This window comes from Cygnus atratus, chromosome 28 (genome assembly GCF_013377495.2).
Source record: "Cygnus atratus isolate AKBS03 ecotype Queensland, Australia chromosome 28, CAtr_DNAZoo_HiC_assembly, whole genome shotgun sequence".
Lineage (NCBI taxonomy): Eukaryota > Metazoa > Chordata > Aves > Anseriformes > Anatidae > Cygnus > Cygnus atratus.
Window position 1 is genome coordinate 2,633,608 of NC_066389.1, and position 20,838 is coordinate 2,654,445.

Consider the following 20,838-nt stretch of genomic DNA (forward strand, 5'->3'; position numbering starts at 1 on the left):
CAAAACCTCTTTCAGTAACTTTCAGAGCAGAACTTCTGTCAATTAATGGTTTCACCAATTTTGTCAGTTAACAGCTAATTGCCGTTGCGAAGCACTGCCTTACGAAAAACAGGTGGATCTTCCCCCCCCCCCAACAAATCCTCTGTTGTTCTCAGAACGTGCTAGCTTCTCATTTCCAGACTGATTTTTTTTCTTATACTTGCAGTGACCGAAGTAGCACCAACACCCTCCAGCAGCCTTTCAGTCCCCACAACTTCCCACTCCAAGCCACGTGCCCGTATTTCCCTGAGCCCAGTATCTCCCAGATCGGACGAGGAGACTGCAGCCGCTCCACACCCAATCTGTAATGGAGCTCGGTAGCTTTAGTTTCCATACCGAGACTGCTGCGGTGCCAGGTCCCCCACTCTGCAAGGGGGGATACCCTCCATACCACCCTGCCGCATTTCCACCCACACCAGCATTTCCCTACAAGCCCAACACAGCCCAGAAACACGAGGGCAAGCTCCCAACCACTGCTCCCCTTAGGCCAGAGCGCCACTGACTGCTGCCTGCGGGAGACTCAGACCCCCCCCCCTCCTTTTTTCTCCCCGAAATACCCCAGCAGCAGCACCAGAGGGGGGCCCGGGGGCCCAAAGCCCTCCCAGCCCCCCGCAGGCCCTCCCCAGCTCCCCTTCCTCGCCCCGCCGACATCCCCGAGCCCCCGTTGCTCCCAACCCCTCACCCTCACCGCCCCGCCGCAGCCTCCGGAAGGCCGAGTCAGCAGCAGGAAGGGAGCGGAAGTGCCCGCAGGCCGTGACGTATCGCCTCGCAGCGCCCCGAGGCATGCTGGGAAATGTAGTCCTGCTCGCCCCCGCCCTCCATCTCGCTGCCCCCAGGCTTGCCCTTTGGAGGAAGAGGGTTTGCTTGCACTCCCAAAAGCGTTTAAAAAACAGTAGCTTTTAGTTAAAAAATAGCACTTATAAAGACTCCCGGGAGGAGTCCTATTCAGGAATAGTGTAGCCAGCAGGACCGGGGATGTGATTGTCTCCCTGTGCTCTGCTCTGGTGAGGCCACACCTTGAGTACCATGTTTTGGGCCCCTCACTACAAGAAGGACATCAAGGCCCTGGAGCGTGTCCAGAGAAGGGCTACAAAGCTGGTGAGGGTCCTGGAACACAAATCCTGTGAGAAGTGGCTGAAGGCACTTGGGGTTGTTTATTCTGGAGAAGAGGAGACTCAGGAGAGACCTCATTGCTCTCTACAACTACCTGAAAGGAAGGTGTAGGGAGCTGGGGGTTGGCCTCTTCTTGTGGATAACTATCAACAGGACTAGACGGAATGGCCTCAAGTTGCGCCAGGGGAGGTTCACGTTGGAAATGAGGAGACATTTCTTCTCAGAAAGCGCAGTCAGGCATTGGGATGGGTTGTCCAGGGAGGTGGTGGAGTCACCCTCCTTGGGGGTTTTCAAGGAAAGGTTGGACGTGGTGCTTAGGGACATGGTTTAGTGGGTGACATTCGTGGTAGGGGGACGGTTGGACCAGATGAGCTTGGAGGGCTTTTCCAACCTTAATAATTTTCTGTGACACCAACCCCTCAAAGACTACCACTCCCAGCATGCCCCGTGGCAGCCCGCCCCTCCCATAGCCCCCTTGGCTTGGCGCATGCGCCCTGAGCGCCGTACCCCTCCTCTTTTCCTGCCATGCTCTCGGGCCCGGCAGCCTGCGCATGCGCCATACCGCCTGGCCCCTCCCAACGCGCTGCCAGCCTGGTTGCTTCTCAACCGAACTTTATGAAACCACCGAGGGGTGGAGACGGGAGGCGCAAACCCCGCCTTCTGCTCAATTGCGCCTTCTGATTGGACGCCGGGCCCGCCGCGCAGGCAGCGATTGGGCGCGGCGGGGCGGACCTCGGGGTAGGCTGTCGTGGCGGGGCGAGCGAGCTCCGCTCTAGAAGCTTCCCCTCGGCCCCGCGCTCTGGGTCCCGCCGCCGTCGCCGCCATGATGGGCCCGCGCCCCGTCCTCGTTCTCAGTGAGTTCCCCCCTCGCCGCCATTTTGTGTCCCCTCAGGGCCCGGCGACCCCCTCGTGGCCCCCGCGGGGCTGACGTGCCCTTGCTCCCCGCAGTCCCCGGGGTTAGCCGGGGCCCCGTGGCTCCAGGCTCCCTTCCCGTCCTTTCGGTGCTGCTTTTAGGCTTTTATCCTTTCCTATAAATCTGTGGGGAGTTCTTATGTGTAATTCTGACTTAAGCCTCTCTTCGTCCAGGCTAAATACGTAACACAAATCCCCCAATGTGCCTGTGAGCCTCTGCTACAGCCTGCTCAAACGTACCAAAGGCTGAGATTTACTGATGTATAAAACTGAATTCTAAATCCTGGTTCTTCTTATCATACAGATTTTGTAGACTGCAAGGTACTGTGCAGCAGCCTCTAGGATTTAGGGGGTTTTCCAGGTTTTTGTGAATCGCTGCTGCTTGGTTTTGTGGAGAAAGAGGTTATATCTCAGGGGTACAAGTTTTTCAGTTGAATGTGTTGCTAATCGGGTATCCTGTTATAATCAGGAATACTATTTTTCATTGATACTCTTTTATGAGTATGCTTTCTTACACCAGCTGTAATATTTATTGTAAATTCTTAATTTAGAACTGTCTGCATATTGTGTATGTGTGGCTGAGAGGGTGTCTTTGATCCATTGTCACCATCACCGTTTCAGTCTTTGGTTTTCTGGAAAGATTACATGATGGTTATATTTGTGCTTTTTTTTTTTCCCGCGTGCTTTAGGTCAGAATATGAAACGTGAGTCTGGAAGAAAAGTCCAGACTGGGAACATCACTGCTGCTAAGGTACCATATTCTGATGTCAATCAACTTTTTTATTATTTTTTGACACGTGTGTGTGTGTGTATGTATATAAAAACAGAGTAGAAGGACCATATGAAATGAATGTTCAGTGTTAAAACCAATATGTTCGATGTAACTGCACATGGAGGGGTTTAACCCATCAAAACCTCTTTCTCTGCCAAGTCTGAGAGTGTTTAAATTTTGGCATCTGTTTTAAGTACTAACTCAGTGTGATGCCAGTGCTCTAATAATCCCTGGGTTCTCATTTCCACACGAGTCCTGTCTTCCGCTGCATCTAAGCAATTGCGGAATCATCAGGTTGTTTAGATTCATTGCAGTGGCTGCTTATTTCATGTAGATTATGGGTTTATTCAAGGCTGTTTTAGATGTTTTGATGCCTTCATGTTTTGCCTAATTCCTTTTGTTCCTCCTAGACTATTGCTGACATTATCCGAACATGTTTGGGACCAAGAGCTATGATGAAGGTAAGAACGTTTGCTGAGATCCCTGTGCTGCTGCTGATTAGGAACACTGCACTTATTAAAGGTCAGTGCAAATATTGCTTCTCTTTTGGTTGCAGATGCTTTTGGACCCCATGGGTGGGATTGTGATGACCAATGATGGCAATGCTATCCTTAGAGAGGTGAGTTTCTCCTAAAGGATTGTCTTGCTTAACTTGTGAGTTAGTATGTTGTGGGATATGGTTAAATAGCTGCCAGTGGCATTATGTTATTTCGCCTTCTATCTTTTGAGAACCAAAAAATATTAAACATTACCAAGAAAAGGTGCTTATTGGAGAGGAATTAAATGCTTCTAGGTAGTGCTCTTCCTAGGAAAAGTGCATTTGATCCCAGGATGGTAATTTTTCATGGAGGCTTTATAAGACTGGTAGGAATTCACTGGTAATTGTAGTTATAATCGCTTGCATCAAAGCCTATTGAGTAGATCCTTAATTTTACCATGCTAAATGATTAGACCGAGAAATTGTCGTTGCTTTTCTAGTGTGAGTATTGTGGAAATAGCATCACAAAAATTGTAATGCCTGGAAAACTGTGGGGATGCAATACTATGAAATACAAACGCTTATTTTCCTCCTCAAAAAGGAAGAAATATTGGTGTTATAGTTGGGCAGAATACCTTTGATTATTTAAAATGGGAGGTATTTGTTCCGTTGAAAGAAGCTTCAGCTTTAGTATTGTGGAACCAAAACCATACCATTTGCATCCATACAGATTCAAGTCCAGCATCCAGCTGCAAAATCAATGATTGAGATTAGCCGTACTCAAGATGAAGAAGTTGGAGATGGGACCACATCTGTAATTATCCTTGGTAAGGAGCACGAATAAGACGTTCCTTTTATAGAAAGTTAATGCTGAAGCTTGTCTTGTTTGCTTATCAGATCCCAGTAAGTATCCATTACTGAGACAGATACTTTGTTATTTCCCAACCCTAAAATTGGGTTTGTTGGTTGGTTGGTTTTTGTTGGGTTGTTTTTAGACCATGAAGAGTACTAGGTTCATTAGACCCTTTAGTGATCAGCTCCGTGCTTCAAAAAATTGTGTTCTTTTCCCCAGTTCAGCACAATCAAGTATAACAGAAGGTATAGATGATGTTAGAGCTCTCTGCATGGATAGCAGATACTTTTGGCTGGTGTATTTTTCTCAAGTCTTGGCTGCCAATTGTTCCGCTAACTAATCTAGGGAATTTGTATGTATTTATTTTTCCCCTTAGCCGGAGAGATGCTTTCTGTTGCTGAACACTTCCTTGAACAGCAGATGCACCCAACTGTGATCATTGGGGCTTATCGTAAGGCTTTGGATGACATGATCGGTATTCTAAAGAAAATTGGGTAAGTGTGGGCTGGTGGGAGTCAGAGAGAAGGGATGTGGGGCTTTGCTTAAAGATGATTCTTGAGGGAATCATGTTGGTAAAACAACAGAATGAGAGAGAGATGAACTGGGATTATGAATACATTGTAGTTTGGAATAACGCTTAGTTTACTATTGACTTTTTACTTTCTCTCAGCACTCCAGTGGATGTGAACAACAGAGAGATGATGCTTAAAATAATAAAGAGTGCTATAAACACCAAAGCAATAAACCGTTGGTCTGACTTGGCCTGTACCATTGCTCTTGATGCTGTTAAGACTGTGGAGTTTGAGGAAAATGGCAGAAAAGAAATTGATATAAAAAAATATGCAAAAGTAGAGAAGGTATGTCCTGAATGCGTGGTTTTTTAATTTTGTTTTATTTATTTTATTTTTTTTTAATCTGTGCTTCTTTCTCATTTTGAATTAAGTGTTTCTAGAATGCAGTGGGAAGAATTTTGTGCTATTGATTTGAAGTCTGCAAACATAACCCTGGGAGATATTTTACTTTGTGCTATCAGCCTTGCTGGGGTACAGTGAAAACAGGGGCAGTTATTTCAACAGTTCCAGAATACTGCTTAAAAAGATGACTTAAACTATTTCAGTTTCCATCTTCCAACCACACGTTGCCACACGATAGGTTGTAAGCAGTTTCTAAAGTTCTTCAGTGGCTTTTCACTTGACCTAAGTTAGTGTGCTCTTACCGTTAACTCAGGTTATCACCTGAGTTAAATCATACTTGCTCAGGAGAGCTTTCTTTTTTCAGTACATGGGATGGATAGTTTCAAGAGCATGGATATACAGATTTTTGTAGAGTAGACTAACTCATCTTGTTTCCCCTTTCTTACGTCTGTCAGATTCCAGGTGGCTTTAGTGAAGACTCGTGTGTTCTGCGTGGAATCATGGTGAATAAAGATGTAACTCACCCCAGGATGCGTCGCCTTATTAAGAATCCACGCATTGTCCTTCTGGATTGTTCACTAGAGTACAAGAAGGGAGAGAGCCAGGTAAAGCAAGTCCTGTTAGGGATGTCTGCAACTTCTCATTTAAGACTAGCGAGGTGAACAAATCCAGATAGCTAGTTATCTGCATGAGGGGCAGAAGGCTCCATGTTTCTTGCTTTTCAGAGACCTTTTGTATGTATAGCTTAATTCTGCTGATCCTGGGATCAGTCAGTACCCTGGAGAAAAAGAGAGAAAATAACTGAGGCTACAATGTTTAACTCACTGTGAAGTAGCTACAGTGCTTTGTGTAATGTGAATGTCAAGAGTCAAATATCTGTCTTAATTAATGCTAGTGTTAAACTGACGTGGTGTCAGTTCATCTGATCAGTATTTTTAGTTGTGCAGTTCCCTCTAACTCTTTCCTGTGAGAGTTGAGGTAGCTTAAGCCAGAGGATCTGTATTTAACTCAGTGATGGGTTGGGATGAATACAGCAAGATATTTACACTTCTTTCTATACAGACTGATATTGAAATAACACGGGAGGAAGACTTTGCCCGCATCCTGCAGATGGAGGAAGAGTACATTCAGCAGATCTGTGAGGATCTTATGAGAGTGAAGCCAGATCTGGTCATCACAGAAAAAGGAATTTCTGGTAATAACACTCATGATCCTTCCTTTAGTTGAGTTCATCTTAATGTTCATACTGTGTTAAACACACTGTTCAGTAATAAGAAAAAAAAATAATTTTGAACATGGCCTTATTGTAGTTTTTTTGTTTGTTTGTTTTTTGGTCATCTTTCTAGAAAATAGGTCTGAAATGCAGGTATTAGATTTCATTCTTTTGAACATGGGTGCTTATAATAATACTTTGCTTTTCCAGCATTTGGAAACTATATCAAAACATAAGTGAGGATGAGTTTAACAAACCATGGAGAGCTGCACTGTAATTTTGCCTTGCAGCTTGGTTTAAGACGTGACATTTAGGCTACTTCCTTTCCCTTCTTGCTACTTTAAAGATACACAGAATTTGTAAACAAAAAAATAAAAATAAAAAATAAAATAAATACTGCTGATTCATCAATGAAGTTGCACAAACCTGATTTCAGACTTGGCCCAGCACTACCTGATGAGAGCCAACATCACAGCAATCCGCAGAGTGAGGAAGACTGACAACAACAGGATTGCCAGGTAAATGTTCTCTTCCTTGCCACAGTTCATTCTTGCTGTCTATGGCGCTGAGTTTTCATTCTTATCTCACTCTTTCTCCTCTGTTCTTATTTGTGAGCATCTGGCTTAACTGTTGGTTGTGTGATAGGGCCTGCGGAGCTCGCATTGTGAGTCGCACTGATGAGCTGCGAGAGGAAGATGTGGGAACCGGAGCCAGGCTCTTTGAAGTCAAAAAAATAGGAGATGAGTATTTTGCCTTCATCACGGATTGCAAAGACCCCAAGGCTTGCACTATCATTCTGCGTGGAGCCAGCAAGGAAATCCTTGCAGTAAGTTATTACATGTTTTTCCCTCCTGTCCTGCCACCTTCCGAGTGTCAGTAAGTTGTTACTTCCTTGTGAGTTCCCTCTGGGTTGTGGAGTGAGAAAGAATTCCCGTCTTGTGTGCTCCACAAGGCAAAACAGTGGAGGGACAAGCCCAGCAGACTTGTGCTCATTTTCTACAGCCAATAAATCTTCTTGTGTGCCTGCTACAGGAGGTAGAGCGTAACCTTCAGGATGCCATGCAGGTGTGTCGCAACGTCCTCATCGACCCGCAGCTGGTGCCAGGAGGGGGAGCAACCGAAATGGCGGTTTCCCACGCACTGACAGAGAAGTCCAAAGGCATGACAGGTGTGGAGCAGTGGCCATACCGGGCAGTAGCCCAAGCTCTGGAAGTCATTCCCCGAACACTCATCCAGAACTGTGGTGCTAGTACCATCCGCGTGCTGACCTCTCTTAGGGTAAGGCATGCACCAGGGAGTTATCCCCAGAGGTTCATCGTCCTGCCCCTCAGATCCTTTCTTTTCAGTGTCTCTTGAGGTGGCAGCTCCTCAGACTGTTGAGGTTGTACCCCTTCAGCAGTTGCAGTAGGCTTTTACAGTGAAGGAAGCCTTTTGTTGAAGTAACCCATCCCCTCAAGGTGATTGAAAGACTATTTTTTTTCTTGCATTAGCTGGGCTGCAAACATTTTTACTGAAGCCTTGCACCAGAACGTGAAGTCACGAAAATGGAATTAAATGGTTGGTTTGAAGTACCGGAGTGTAAAATCAAAATAAAACCCTGAGGGTGAACAAAATCAAAATCTTCCTTTGTGGTCAGATTGAATGGCATGGGAGAGAGGAATCACCAAGTGTAATTTCTGATACAATTGTTTTAAGCAGTGCTCGGTAATGTGCTTTTGTGTAAATTCCAAAATTGGAAAAAAAAAAAAAAAAAAAAGACTACTTATTGTTTTCTTGAGCCTATGAATTTGAGTTTCTTGCAGGTGAATTGCTACTTGATTGGCAGTGACCTGTCGCTGTGCTTACAGGCAAAACACACCCAGGAGGGCAGCCAGACGTGGGGAGTGAATGGTGAGACCGGAGCCTTAGTTGATATGAAGGACCTGGGGATCTGGGAGCCTTTAGCAGTCAAATTGCAGACCTACAAAACAGCAGTAGAGGTAAGAAGAGGAGTTAAAACTTAAAACAAACAAACAAAAAAAAAAACAGTGAGCCTCTGTAGCTTGTCTTTTTGGAGTGGGGCATGTTGCTGCTTAGGCATTCGGATGCTTGGATAAGCGCTGCAAACTGAGTGTGGCGTTTGCCAGCTCACTAATGCAAAAGGCGTATGATGGGGATGCAGAAGGGATGCGACACCTGTGGGAGCTTGTATCGCTTTTGGAGGGGTTGCCTGAGCCTGGAATGTGCCCTTTTCCATCCTACCTGTTTCTCTAACTTAACTGTCTCACAAGGATGAGTGGTTCTGTGTGAGCCAGGGCTGAGAAATTTGGTGCCAGCAGTGTGCTGGAATCCAGTCAACAGTCCTGGGAGCTTCTGTGCTTTGGTATCTGACCTTAAAAGGCTCCCCTTCTTCAAAAACACTGTGGGCACTCAGAAGGAAGGCAGATGGTTTGTTGTTGTGAAAGCTACGTGGATTGCGTTTTATTCTTTGTGATGGGCTCTTGGTTAGACCTGGATATGGTATTTTTCCGCAGACTGCAGTTCTCCTGCTCCGCATTGATGACATTGTTTCGGGGCACAAAAAGAAAGGTGACGAGCAAAGCAAGCAGCCTGCAGCAACAGAGGCCGCCCAGGAGTAGAGGCTGCATTGCTACAACGAAGCACCAGGCAGCACGGTCCTGACACCAGAAGCAGCTCCCTGAAGCACTGTGGTTTCTCCCCAGTCCTGAGACGGAGCTGGGGCAAAGTCCAAGAATTTGTTTGAAGTTTGTGGGAGGGGTGGGGGAAAAAAACCTGGAATATGGTGAAAAGGGCCGACACGTCCCATGAAGTGCCCATGTGGAGATACCACTGCTTAATTTAAGTCTACCCTGTACTTCCTCATTGCTCTTTGCCTCAACAATAAAAGACCTGATTTCACAGCTTGGGCAGTTTGTGCATGGTGGGGAGGAAACGGGTAGAGGTTGAGGGCCGCTCTCCCCTCCTTCTCGGCCCCCTCCATCGCATCCTTCTTTAAGCGGCGCCTTTAAGAGGGGGAGGGCTTTGGACTGTCACGTGAGCCGCCGGGGCCCCTCCCCTCCCGCTCACGGTCCCGGTCCCGGTCCGGGTCCTAGTCCCAGTTTCCGCCCCCGGAGGGAGCCATGCGGCGGCTGCTGCTGCTGCTGGCCGGGCTGCTGGCGGCGGCCGGCGGCCGGGAGGTGACGGCGGCACCGGGGGGGAGCACGGGGGCACGGGGACCGGGGAAGGGCGAGGGGAACCGGGAGTGGGAAAGGGAGGGAACCGGGGCACCGGGGCGTGGTTCACCGGTCTGAGCCGGGGCCGTGCCCCGGGCTCAGCTTGGGGCCGGGGGAGCCTGCCCCGGTGGTCCCAAGCTTCCCCCTGGGCCCCGGCTGCGGACAGGGAAGTGGCTCCGAAATGGGGAAACTGCCCTGCAGCCGGCGGGCTCACAGCGGGTGCGCAACGCTGACCGCGCTCGTTGGGCAGCGCCAGGGCTTCATCACCCGCTGGGTTCGTGGGGAAGCTGGGGACAGCCCTGCGTGCCTTTCTCCAGCCAAGCAGAGGCTTTCAGGTCGGCCTCCGCTGGAGAACTGAGCCTCCCGATGAGGCCTCTTCTTCCTCCGCAGGTGTCGATGCAGTACAACCCCGGCTGGAACGGCTCCTCTGTCAACCTGCTGCACGTCCAGGCGGTGGGGCCCAACGACACCCTGCACTACGTGTGGAGCAGCATCGGGGCCCCCGCTGCGCTGCTGGTGGTCACCGAGGGCACAAGCAGCGCCCTGCGCATCAACTGGACCCAGCTGCTCTCGCCCGCTCCCGCTGGAGCTATTTGGATCGAGCCTGCTGGCAGTGTTGTGTACTCCACCGCTGTTGTCTTCACCAAGGTACTGCCCGGGGTTGTAGCACTGCTCTGGGAGAGCAGCCCTGCAGTGCAAGAGGTGTAGGGTTGTGCCTACAGCAGAGCAGGTCAGTCTGCAGTTTTCCCAACTGCAGCTAAATGGTGCCTCGTGTGTCCTCCCCTGATTGTCTCTGGCTTGCGATGCCACCTCAAGATGCTTTGCCAAGGCACCTCCTTTGTTGGTTCCCTCCTCTCTTTGCTAGCAGTGGCAGCTCCGCGGACCACAGCACAAAGTGACGATGTCCACAGCACCTGCTGGCAGCTTCCAGCCCCTCTCCCCTTCCTCCTCTCCAGGTGTTTGAGTACAGCAAGGCCAGCGCGCTGGAGGAGGTCTTCTACCCCACCTACGACCTGTCGAACTTCTCCTGGGACAGCGTCAATCGGACCCTGAACCACACTGCCCTGACGGCCGAGTTTGTGGGTGGCCCAGCTGCTGACCCCAGCGGCAGCTTCTCCAACGGCAGCCTGGCGTTTCGGGTAAGCACGCAGAGGGATGTACTGGGATGAACCCAGTGAATACCCTGTCCAAAAAACCTTCTAGAGAAGGAACACTGCTCCTTGGTGTCCCAGCCCAGGATCATGCTGTCCCTCCAACCTATTTCTCCCACAGGTGACAGCTTACGAGACCAGTGGCCGCGATGGGACCCTGCCCGGCCTTTTGCACACAACAAACAGCTCTAAAGTGGAGTTTGTCCTTGCTGGGGCGGCCCCACGGGGCAACAGCTCATGGTTCGCCCTGGAGATGGCCACGGTGGAAGAGGCAGGAGTGGTGCAGAGGCTGCGCTCGGCACGCTCCATCGACGATGAGTACACTCCCACCATCTTTGAGGTGAGTGCGGGGAGAGCATTGGGGGCGGGTACATCCCCTGCTGCCTTGCTCGCTGCTGCGGTCGCCCTGGCATAAAGACACTCTCCTGTTCTCCCCTCACCAGATGTTCTCCCTGGTAGCTGAGTCCCGAAATGACAGCTCCGCGCTCAGTTTCCTGCAGTGGAAGGCGACAGCCTATGGCTCGCAGGCCCCCAGGCGTGAGGACAGCATCCAGTGCCGCTCCGGCAGCCTGAAAGCAGCCAACTGGACCCTGCCCAGGTCCAGCATTGTCCATGCCTACTTCGGGGAGGGCATAGGCAGCACCTACACAATCAGTGCTGTCAACATCTCCTTTGGGGGTGAGGACGGAAGTATTTATGAGGAAAAGCGCTACCTGAGCTGGTGAGTGCAGTCTCCTGGGCACCAAAGTGATGCTCTCCCTGCTGCTGGTAGCTTGGATTTGGGGAATTTGCTAGGCTAGAGGGTTTCTGTGTTTAGCAACTATCTCACTTTGACAGCCTGTTTTCCTATTATCCTGTGGCAAGGAGTCTTGCATTTTGACCCATTCCATCACCATCCACCAGCCTCCTTCTACTGTTCCATGTGGGATCCTGCCAAGAAATCCTTTTGGGATAGAAAGCCCCAGATATTCCCCTCCATGGGGCAGAGCTGATCCCCATCGCTGTGGCTGATGTGTCTCATTCCTTCCTGCAGGTCTGCGCTGCTGGGCTTTGGGCAGCCCCCCAAGGACACCTTCTCTCCCCTGGTCATCTCCATCATGGCCGTGGCGCTGGGCACCCCCATGGTGCTGCTAGTGGTGGGCAGCTGCGTGGTTCTCTTCGCCCAGGGGAAACGCTACACTGAGTATGAGCCCATCAACTGAGTGGGGTGGGCTCTGGAGAGTCCTCCAGGCTCCTTCTTGTCCCCAGGGAAGCAACCACTGCTGCTACAGGGCCTCCAATGCCTGCAATCTTCTCCGTTTTCCACTCTCACCCTGCAGTTCAGGCTCAGAGGGGACGTGGACAACATTTGCAGTGTTTGCCCCTGTCACATGTCCCTCTGACGGGCTCCCTCCTACTGCCCAGATCCTGCATCTGATTACACTTCTTCCTCTGTCTTTTGCTGATCCACCCAGCCAAGGACAGTGACTGGGGGGAGTTGGTCAGGGTTTTTCTGAGCCAGGGAAAGATCATCCCAAGGGATGAGACCACTGCTGTCCTGTCTGCAGCCAAGCAGCAGCAGGGATGGGCTGTGCCCTGTCCTGTGCCAATTCCAGAGTGCTCAAGGCGCTGCTTGAGTGGCTCCAGTCTAGGAGCAGGGCTGGAGGACAGGGCTGGGGACTGGTGCTACTCCTGACAGCATGCAAGGTGCCTTTCTGCTTCCTGCTGTGCTGGGGGCATCCTGGTGCAGCCCCCCTCGCAGCTCAGCTGGGGATCACACACTGCTTGATCCCCACTTCGAGTGGGAGCCTCGTGCTGTGCTGGCCTCGGTGAGGGCTGCTGGCACAAGAAGGAAACTCGCTGCTGCTTTGCAGCAGCTGCTTGAGCTCAGGTCCAAGGCTGATCTGGCCTTGCCGTTGCTTAAACCCTGTCTGGGCTCTGCAGGACCAGCTTGGAGGTGCTCTCCGTGTGCTTGAAGCTGTGGGACCTGCATGATCCGGGGCTGCTCGGTGGTTGTGGAGGCACCACATCACTTAGAAGTGTGCTGGGTTTTTGTGTTCACAGTCACTGACTTGTCTTTGACCAAATAAAAGGGATTTCTAAGAGTGGTTTCCTGGGGAAACACTGCACTATGGGAAAGTGGGATGAGTTCTGGGGCCCTGTGGGGATTAAAGGAAGGGTGCTGCAGCTCACAGCAGGAGCCAAGGTATGAAAGCACCTCTGAGAGGAGGGAGGCTCCTAATCTGTAGCAGTTCATGGTTGTTCCAGGGTGGTTTTGGCTATGAGCCATGGGGTCAGCATGAGCCCAGGCCCTAAGCCATAGCCCTGTTCCAAAGCACATTTGAAAGAGTCAGGCTGTTCCCCTTTTCCAGCTTGGTAGGGCTGCAATGGGTGAATTGCTCCCATGGTACCACAGCTGGGGATGAGAGGCTGGAGAAATCAAATGCTTGGCAAGATCTAGAGCTGAAGGGGCTTCCCCTTTATTTGGGGGATTTTTATAGCTGTTTTTTTGGGTTATGTCTGAGAGTCAGAGAGCCACGACAACCAGGCTTATACAGGGCTGGATGTGCCGGGGTCCCCTTATGCTTGCAAAGGGCTACAGGGTGGGGCTCAGCACTCAAGCCCCAGCGGGGTGCAGGCTGTAATCCCATCAGGCGGGTGGATTTGGCTGTTCCAGCCCAGGCAGCAGCACGCCTGTGGCTGCCTGACCCGTCCCAGCCTCTCACTGCGTCTGTCCCAGGGGCAGAGCTGTCTCCGACCCGGCAGACTGGTTTGTGAGCTGGGTGCTGAACCCCTGCCAGGAGGAAGAGGTGTAGGAGGAAGGAGTTGGGTGGGACTGGCCATGTCACTGTGCAGGGATGGGGCAGTCACAGTGTTGGGAAATGGACAGCAGGGGGAGACTCCCCCCCCCCCCCCCCCCCCCACGTGGAATTTAACTCTCCCTCCCCAAAACAGGCACACACAGCCGCTCAGTTGAAGGGCTTTATTGGGCAAAGCCAGCTCCAGGAGGAAGTCCAGCAAATCCTGCCCTAACCATCTTCAAGGAACAGGTCCTTGTGCTCCCTGGGTCTTGCCTGGGGTGTCATTTGTCCACCTGCAGGAAACTCCCCATGAAGAAGGCTTTACAACTCAACCATATCAACCCCAGGGGCCTTACTAGGTCCAGGCAGGGAGCAGGGGTCCTGTCTGTCCCCCTACCTCCACCTTCAGGGCAGGGCAGCAAGGAGGGTTCAGCCCCTCCACACTTCAGGGATCTGGCACCTGATCCCCTTGGGGCTCCCTCAGCCCCAGTACCGGAGTTTGGCCCCGCCCTCCTTGGAGCGGTCCTGGGACTTCGGCGCTGCCACAGCAAGGAGGTTTTCAGGCTCTAGGACAAACATGCTGTACAGGTTCCAGAGCAGCATGGCCAGGAGGGGCAGGAAGGTCATGCTGAAGCCAAAGGCACGGAAGGAACGCCCAATGGCATATGACAGCCAGTAGATCAGCCTGGAGAGGACAGGTAGATGGGGGAACAGTGAGGGAGATGTCCTGGGGCCGGCACCTGGCTCAGGGTACCGGGCTCAGCAAGAGTTTGCCAGGTATGGCTGCTGTGGGAAGCAGGATGAGGGATGGAGCAGGGATGAAGCAACCCTTGCCCCGCACAAGCTTTCCTGGCTGTCATCAGCCAGCTGAGGCATTGCTGAAGTGGGGGGGTTGCACAAGCCAAGCACCCCGTTTCCATGCTGGGAACTGCCGCAACCCAGGGAGGAGAAAAGGGACACTTACCGGGAGATGGCAAAGAGCCCTGTGAGCAGGGGGATGAGCTTGAGGACCTCCTGCTGGAGGTAAGTGGCCAGCACAGCCATGTTGAAGAAGTAGAGGATGAAGAGGTGGACGGACTGGGAGACGTAAGTGCGGTGGATCTCCACCTCCTGCTGTAGCTCTCCGAAGGGCTCCAGTGCAGAGGAGCAGAGGCGGGAGATGCCGCTGACAATCATCCCTGGGGGGCAGAGAGAGGGGCTGAGCAGGCACCCGGTGAAGCCGTGTTGGGCCCAAGGGCTGCGGGGAGGACCAGGGAGATGCAGCAGGATGGGAAAGAGGATAAGAAAAATGGTTGTCTGCTCCTGGCAAGAGCAATGGAGAGGCAAAGAGACCAGCCCCGACTCTACCCACCACCCCCTGTAGCCCTGCCCCCCCGGGGCTAACACAGCCCAGGGCTGGGCACTTTGGCTCTGTGGCTCACCCAAGACAATGGGGAAGGTGGCAAAGGCAGCACAACGGAGCGTGTAGACCAGGCGGGCGCTGATGGTGGGCAGGAGCGGAGCATCAAAGGGCAGGAAGACATAGGCCCCGTAGATGAGGCAGGGGCACAGGAACAGGGCCCCCACCACCGAGGCCATAGCCTTGAGGCCATCGGCACTGCAGTCCCTGATGCATGGGCACGATGACCTCTCAGCTGATGGCTTAGCCACTAGCCCCTCGAAGCCTGCTGGGTCCCTGTAGCGCAAGGGGCTGGCGGGAAGGAAGACCTGCTTCTGGCGGAGGCCGTTGGGTCTGTCCCCGTGGGGGACGCAGCCTCCCTTGCCCTCCTTCTGGGGCCACGGGGTGGACTGCTTCTTCCGCTCAATGCACTGCGGGTTGATGGGCACGAAGACGTGGGCCGCCATCACAGGCAGCCCATGGGCTTCATCATCTTTAGATTCAGCTGGGGGGCACACAGGAGCAGCCTCCTCGGGATCCTCAAGGCCCCCCTCAGGACTTGAGCGCCTCTTAGTCTCCGTAGGCTCCTTCTGGCCCCGACCACCGTGCTGGCACTGGTCCCACAGCAGGGTGGCATTGGGATCCCCTGCGTGTTCATTTGGGGCTGGAGGCACCTTGTCAAGGGGGGTGGCCGGGGCCACCTTCCCCAGCTCCAGCAAAGGCACCTCCTCTGGGGGCAGTATGGGGTCGGCAGCAGCCATGAGGGAGGCTGGCTTGGTGCTACTGGAGATGCAGCTGGGGACTGGTGAGACGCTCTCCTTTGTTTTGGGGTGTCAGGAAGAGACTAGGCTCCCATCCCTTCTGGCTTTACCCTGTGCAAGAACAGAGACAGACAAAAAGACAACAGAACTGAGAGGTTTGGGGTCATTCACACAGCCCCAGTAACAACATGAGGCACAAACTCCATCTGCAAAGCAGGGACAGCCTGGGAACTGCCCTCCTCCCCCCAAAACACTCTAGGTTTCCTGGCTGGGGATGAGCCATGGGGCTTGGGGAAATGGGATCCTGCCTGGCCAATGCAACCACCTCCACCCACAGCTCCATCCCATGCCAGCATCAGCCAAGTACAGATATTTGGGGAGAGCCAACGGGGCCACATCTGGGAACCACAGCTAATGCCAGGATGGGGCAGATTTGCTGCCTCCCGTGGCTGGGACTGATCTGGGTTTTGGGGGGAAGCGCAGGAGGCGGGTCAGTTGCCACTTGCTGTGGGGTACCAGGAGATTCAGGCAGAAATCTCCCATTGTTCCCTCTGGGCAGGGGATCCCGGTCTCTTACCTGCTCCAGGCATTGCTGGCTGTGGGCACAGGCGCCTCCTGCCACAAAAACCCCCTCTCCCTCTTTGATACATTCCCCTATGCATGCCTGGAAAGAGTCCTGGCCTGGCCACAAGCATGGTGAAACGGAGGCATAGAGCAGTGAGGCGTTCGATCTGAGGATGGCTAAAGCAGCTCCTTGCCCACCTCCATCTCCCCTCTCCCAATCCCACTCACCCCCAACCCTGTGGGACACCAGGCTCCCCTCACTTACTTGGAGAAGAGCAGGGGGCCATGGGGTGCGGAGCTGCGCAGCGGCAGCTGCAGGGCAGCGAGCTTGCGAAATGCTTCTGATTTTTTTTTTCCGTCTGGACTTCAAACCTGTTTAACCAGCCAAGGTGGGGCTAGGCAGAAAGGAGCAGGCGCAGAAACGTCACCCAACATGGTGCTGAGCATGACCACACGGGTGGGTGCATCCTCCCCATAGCGGGGCAGCCCCCACTTAGGGCTGTGCGCAGGCCAGTGTCTCCCGCTCCACAGGGGCCCTTTTTTTGTGCAGGGGCAGCCCTTTTGGCTCAGCGCTTTTGGCTTCGCACTTTTGCAACCCTCCCCCATGGGTTTTCAAGGCCCTGGAGCTCGTTTGCGATGGTGGGGACCTATGACGGATTTGCAATGGGGCAGGCTTGTGTCCCAGCTCATCACAGCTCTGTGCTGAGGGGGCTAAAAGGGTTGAGCCCAGAAGGGCCAAGGGTCAATCCCCCCCGGCAGCCCTCTTCTCTTTAGGAACACAATACCCAGAGCCGTTTATTCTTGCCACACTACAGAATATGGGGATTTGTGCTACAGCATGAGGGCCCACAGTCCTGCCCCACGGGGCCTTCCCTCACAGGCTGCAGGAAGAGAGAACCTGGGGCAGACAAAGCCCAGAGAAGCTGCGAACCCCTGAAGGCCCCGAGGGGTTCCTAGAGTGCCCTGGAAGAGTGCCCTAGGGCATCCTAGACGACACAGGCGGTCACTGGGAGGCTTTCCGGGGGAGCTAGAGGGCCCTGGGTGGCCCTGGTAGACCTGCGGAGGATCTATAGCGCAGGGGAGCTCACGGTGGGGTCGCGGTGGCGCTGAAGTGCAGCGCCCCGGGTTGCAATAGCACTACTGCGCGCTTTACTGCCGCCCGATGACCAAAGAGGGGTACTGCAACGCCAGGTTGTACGGGTGCAGGGGTACTGCATACGCAGTAACGCCGCCGGCCTCTCTACTGCCGCCCGATGACCAAGAGGCGGTACTGCAGCGCCCAGCTCTGCACATGCACATCACTCCTGCAGAGCTCGCTACCGCCACCCGGTGGCTAAAATAAAGTGCTACAGCAACGAGCTCTGCACATGCGCAGTAGCATCACAGCACTCGCTACTGTCTGCAGCTGACCAAAACTCTTCAGTTCCACCTCTGCTGATGAATCCTTTTAGCGAGCCAGTTCCTAGCGGCGGGGCGAATGCAAATAGCGGGGCGAGCAGCGCCAATCAGCGTGGCGCAGGGGTGGGGCGCAGGGGCTTCGTGGGCGGGTCACGTAGCTGGTGGGCGGTGGGGAGGGAGAGGCGGTGCCGGGGGCGGGGCATGCAAATCTAGCGCGGAGCTCTGCGAATATGGCGCGCGGGGGCCCGAACGGGCCGCTGGGATGCCCCGGCGGAGCGGCGCTGGGGCGCGGCGGGGTCGCGGCTCCGACGGAAGCGCTGAAGCGCGCGGCGAGGCGTCGGGTTCAGCATCGGGAGCGCGGGGCGGGCGGTTGTCATAGTGGCCGTGCGGTTGGGGTGGTGTGTGCGGGACCGGGTGGGGCGGGTGGGGAACGGTCGTGAGGAGTCTGCTTTTTTGCGAAGCTGGAGTGTGATGAGTTTATTATGTGACCTGTGGTTGATGGGATTGGGTGGGGGGGGGACTGTATATCAAACGGGTGTTTGGAGTTGGATACGGAGCTTGTTTTCCCCGCTGCGCGCATCGTCTTGCAATTGCAGTATGTCTCGGAGCAGTAGTGCGCCTGCTCCAGTAAGTTCGTATGGCGGCACTGAAAACAGAGGTAAGCGTTGGGCTTTCGGCCATTGCCCTGCGTTCCCGGGCGCGGCTAGCGGCAGCCCGCTGGCAGCTGCCGCCGTGCCGTCCCGGCGTGCGAGGAAAGGCCGCAGGGCTCCTGGCTGCGCGGAGGGACGGTCGCGGCTCGGCGTGTGCACTCGGTTCTCCGCCCGCCCTGTAGCCTCTTTGTTGCTTGGGGCAGTCAAGCTGGGTCCAGAAAGGTCTTAGAGAAATCTCGTAGTGTGGTGACGTAACTGAGCAGTGCTGGGGCTACAGGAGGAGGTGACAAGGAAGGAGGTGCGTGTGAGCAGGAGTTCCTGGGGTCGTGGAAGTCCTGGGCATGGTGATGCAAAGTGTATCGCAGGGAGGGACTCTGTTGGCCGTGGTGGCAGCTTTAGTATGTGTTGTGCAGCTGTCAGATCTGGAGCTTGTGTTTTTTGGGGGTATGGTATGGTATGGTATATGTCTTCTGTGGGGTCATACATTACTAGGATTTTAGTTCCACGGGTATGCTGGTAGGTGTAGTCTTTGGCTGCCAGTGTTCCACTTGGCAATGTTTTTCTGTAATGTATGCTAGGGGTATAGTCCTTAACCGTCAGGCTTTTGTATGGCCCTGCTTGTGGCAGGGGCACAGTGGTAGATGCAGTCTTCAATTGCTGGACCTTTCCTATATTTTCTACTGTATATTTGCTCCCCAACCTTCTCCCTCTCACCTTCCTTTTCTGTCCCTCTCAGTGCATTAATGCCTGAAAGTGGGGAAAAAAGATGAAGTAGGTAATAGTATGCATGGAAAAAATAAAGGAAAACAAGCATATATGAATAAGAGGGTGAAATGAATACACCAATCTGTGAAAGAGTGCAATGAAGCAATGGTAAGAGTACAATAAAGGGGGAATAGACAGAGATGTACTTAGAGAAATAACGGGACATGGAGATGGAGAAAAATAAAGGTAGGGAGTGACAGGGAAGGTGAGTGACTGAAAAAGGAAAATGGAGAGTGAGAGAGTGACATAAGGGGAAACAGTGTGCGAATGCATGATTGAAAGAAGTTATAAGGGAACAGTTACTGGGAGTGAAAAAACAGGAACAGTACAGCAATTAGCAAGTAAGAGAAAGTAAGGGGCAATGCAAGAGAAATGAGCAAGTGACATAAAGTGTTAATGGTACCACAGTGAGTGGGTGACAGGAATAAAAAGAGAACACAGAATGAGGGGATGAAAGAAAAAAGGGGGGAAAACTGTTCATCATTGTGTGAAAGTGAAATTAATAAAGGGGGAAATGAATATGAGAGATCTAAGTGGTGAACGGGGAGAGATGGCAGAAGAAATAAAAGGAGTACTAGCACATGTTAGGGTTAGGGTTAGCTCCACAGTTAGGGATAGGGTCAGGGTTTTAGGGATGTGGTTAGGGTTAGGGTTTTAGGGTTAGGGTAAGAGTTTTAGGGTTAGGGTTTTAGGGTAAGGGTTAGGGTTAGTGCTAGCTCTGTTATGGTTAGGGTAAGGGGTTAGGGTTAGGGTAAGGGTTAGGGTTTGCTCTGCTGTTAGGGTTCGGGTTAGGGTCCGACGTTTGGGTTAGGGTGAGGGTTAGGGTTAGCATTAGCGTTAGGATTAGAGTTAGCTTTAGGGTTAGGGTTCGGTTACTGTTAGGGTTAAGGGTTAGGGGTTAGGTTTAGGGTTAGGGTTATAGTTCGGTTTAGGGTCATTAGGGTTAAGGTCCCCTGCCATTAGGGCTACAGTTACTGTTAGAGGAAAAGGGTTAGCATTTGGGTTAGGGTTACGGTTAAAGTTAGGTTTGGCAGGCTATTAGGGTTAAGGGTAGGTTTTAGGGTGAGGGTTAGGGTCATTAGGGTTAGAGTCATTAGGGTTAGGGTCATGAGGGTTAGGGTCAGGGGTTATTGTTAGGGTTAGGGTTTACGTTTAGGGTTAGGGTTAGGGGATAGGGATAGCGTTAGGGTTAGAGTTATGTTTAGGGTTAGGGTTAATGTTTAGGGTTTAGGTTTAGGGTGAGGCTTAGGGTTGGGCTAAGGTTAGGGCTAGGGTTAGGGGTTAGGGGTAGGGTTAGTAGGGTTTAGGTTTAGGGGGTTGGGTTTAGGGGGTTGGTGTTGGTTTAGGGTAGGCTTAGAGTTAGGGTTACGGTTATTATGGTTAGGGTCATTAGGGTTAGGGTTAGGGGTTAGGGTTAGGGGTTAGGGTTTAGGGTTAGGGTTTAGGGTTAGGGTTAGGGTTAGCTGTAAGGGTTAGTGCTTACGGTTAGGGGTTAGGGTTAGGGTTACGGTTAGTCGTAGGATTAGTAGGGTTTAGGGTTAGGGTTAGGATTAGGTTTAGGGTTAGGGTTAGGATTACGTTTAGGGTTAGGGTTAGGGTTAGGGTTAGGGTTAGGGTGAGGGTTAGGCGTTAGGGTTAGGGTTAGGGTTTAGGGTTAGGATTTTTAGGCCTAGGTTTAGGCCTAGTTTTAGGCCTAGGCCTAGGCGTAGACCTACGGATAGGCCTAGGCCTAGGATTATGCCTAGGGTTAGGGTTAGGGTTAGGGTTAGGGTTAGGGTTAGGGTTAGGGTTAGGGTAAGGGATAGGAATAGGTTTAGGGTTAGGGATAGGAATAGGTTTAGGGTTAGCATTAGGATTTGGATTAGGGGTAGGATTTAGGGGTATG

At 52.6% G+C, this 20,838-nt stretch overlaps 3 protein-coding genes across 3 annotated transcripts; 2 read left to right on the forward strand and 1 right to left on the reverse strand.

The window, feature by feature from the left end:
* Window positions 1-1,694: 1,694 nt before the first annotated feature.
* Window positions 1,695-9,194, forward strand: CCT3 (chaperonin containing TCP1 subunit 3). The gene is made up of 14 exons (XM_035570746.1): window positions 1,695-2,006; window positions 2,754-2,815; window positions 3,247-3,297; window positions 3,393-3,455; window positions 4,045-4,141; window positions 4,544-4,661; window positions 4,838-5,024; window positions 5,537-5,686; window positions 6,144-6,276; window positions 6,731-6,812; window positions 6,940-7,120; window positions 7,327-7,572; window positions 8,142-8,273; window positions 8,808-9,194. Exons 1-14 carry the CDS (start codon window positions 1,976-1,978, stop codon window positions 8,910-8,912), a joined length of 1,638 nt encoding a protein of 545 aa, XP_035426639.1. The 5' UTR covers window positions 1,695-1,975; the 3' UTR covers window positions 8,913-9,194.
* A 115-nt stretch (window positions 9,195-9,309) lies between these two features.
* On the forward strand, window positions 9,310-12,744 carry GLMP (glycosylated lysosomal membrane protein). Its single transcript, XM_035570722.1, has 6 exons — window positions 9,310-9,470; window positions 9,897-10,154; window positions 10,463-10,645; window positions 10,779-10,997; window positions 11,101-11,378; window positions 11,691-12,744. The coding sequence occupies exons 1-6, from the start codon at window positions 9,414-9,416 to the stop codon at window positions 11,857-11,859; spliced, it is 1,164 nt and encodes a 387-aa protein (XP_035426615.1). The 5' UTR covers window positions 9,310-9,413; the 3' UTR covers window positions 11,860-12,744.
* A 1,173-nt stretch (window positions 12,745-13,917) lies between these two features.
* TMEM79 (transmembrane protein 79) lies at window positions 13,918-15,576 on the reverse strand. The gene is made up of 3 exons (XM_035570814.2): window positions 14,859-15,576; window positions 14,402-14,615; window positions 13,918-14,122 (listed from the first exon to the last, which is right to left on the reverse strand). The coding sequence occupies exons 1-3, from the start codon at window positions 15,574-15,576 to the stop codon at window positions 13,918-13,920; spliced, it is 1,137 nt and encodes a 378-aa protein (XP_035426707.2).
* Between the last annotated feature and the right edge of the window lie 5,262 nt (window positions 15,577-20,838).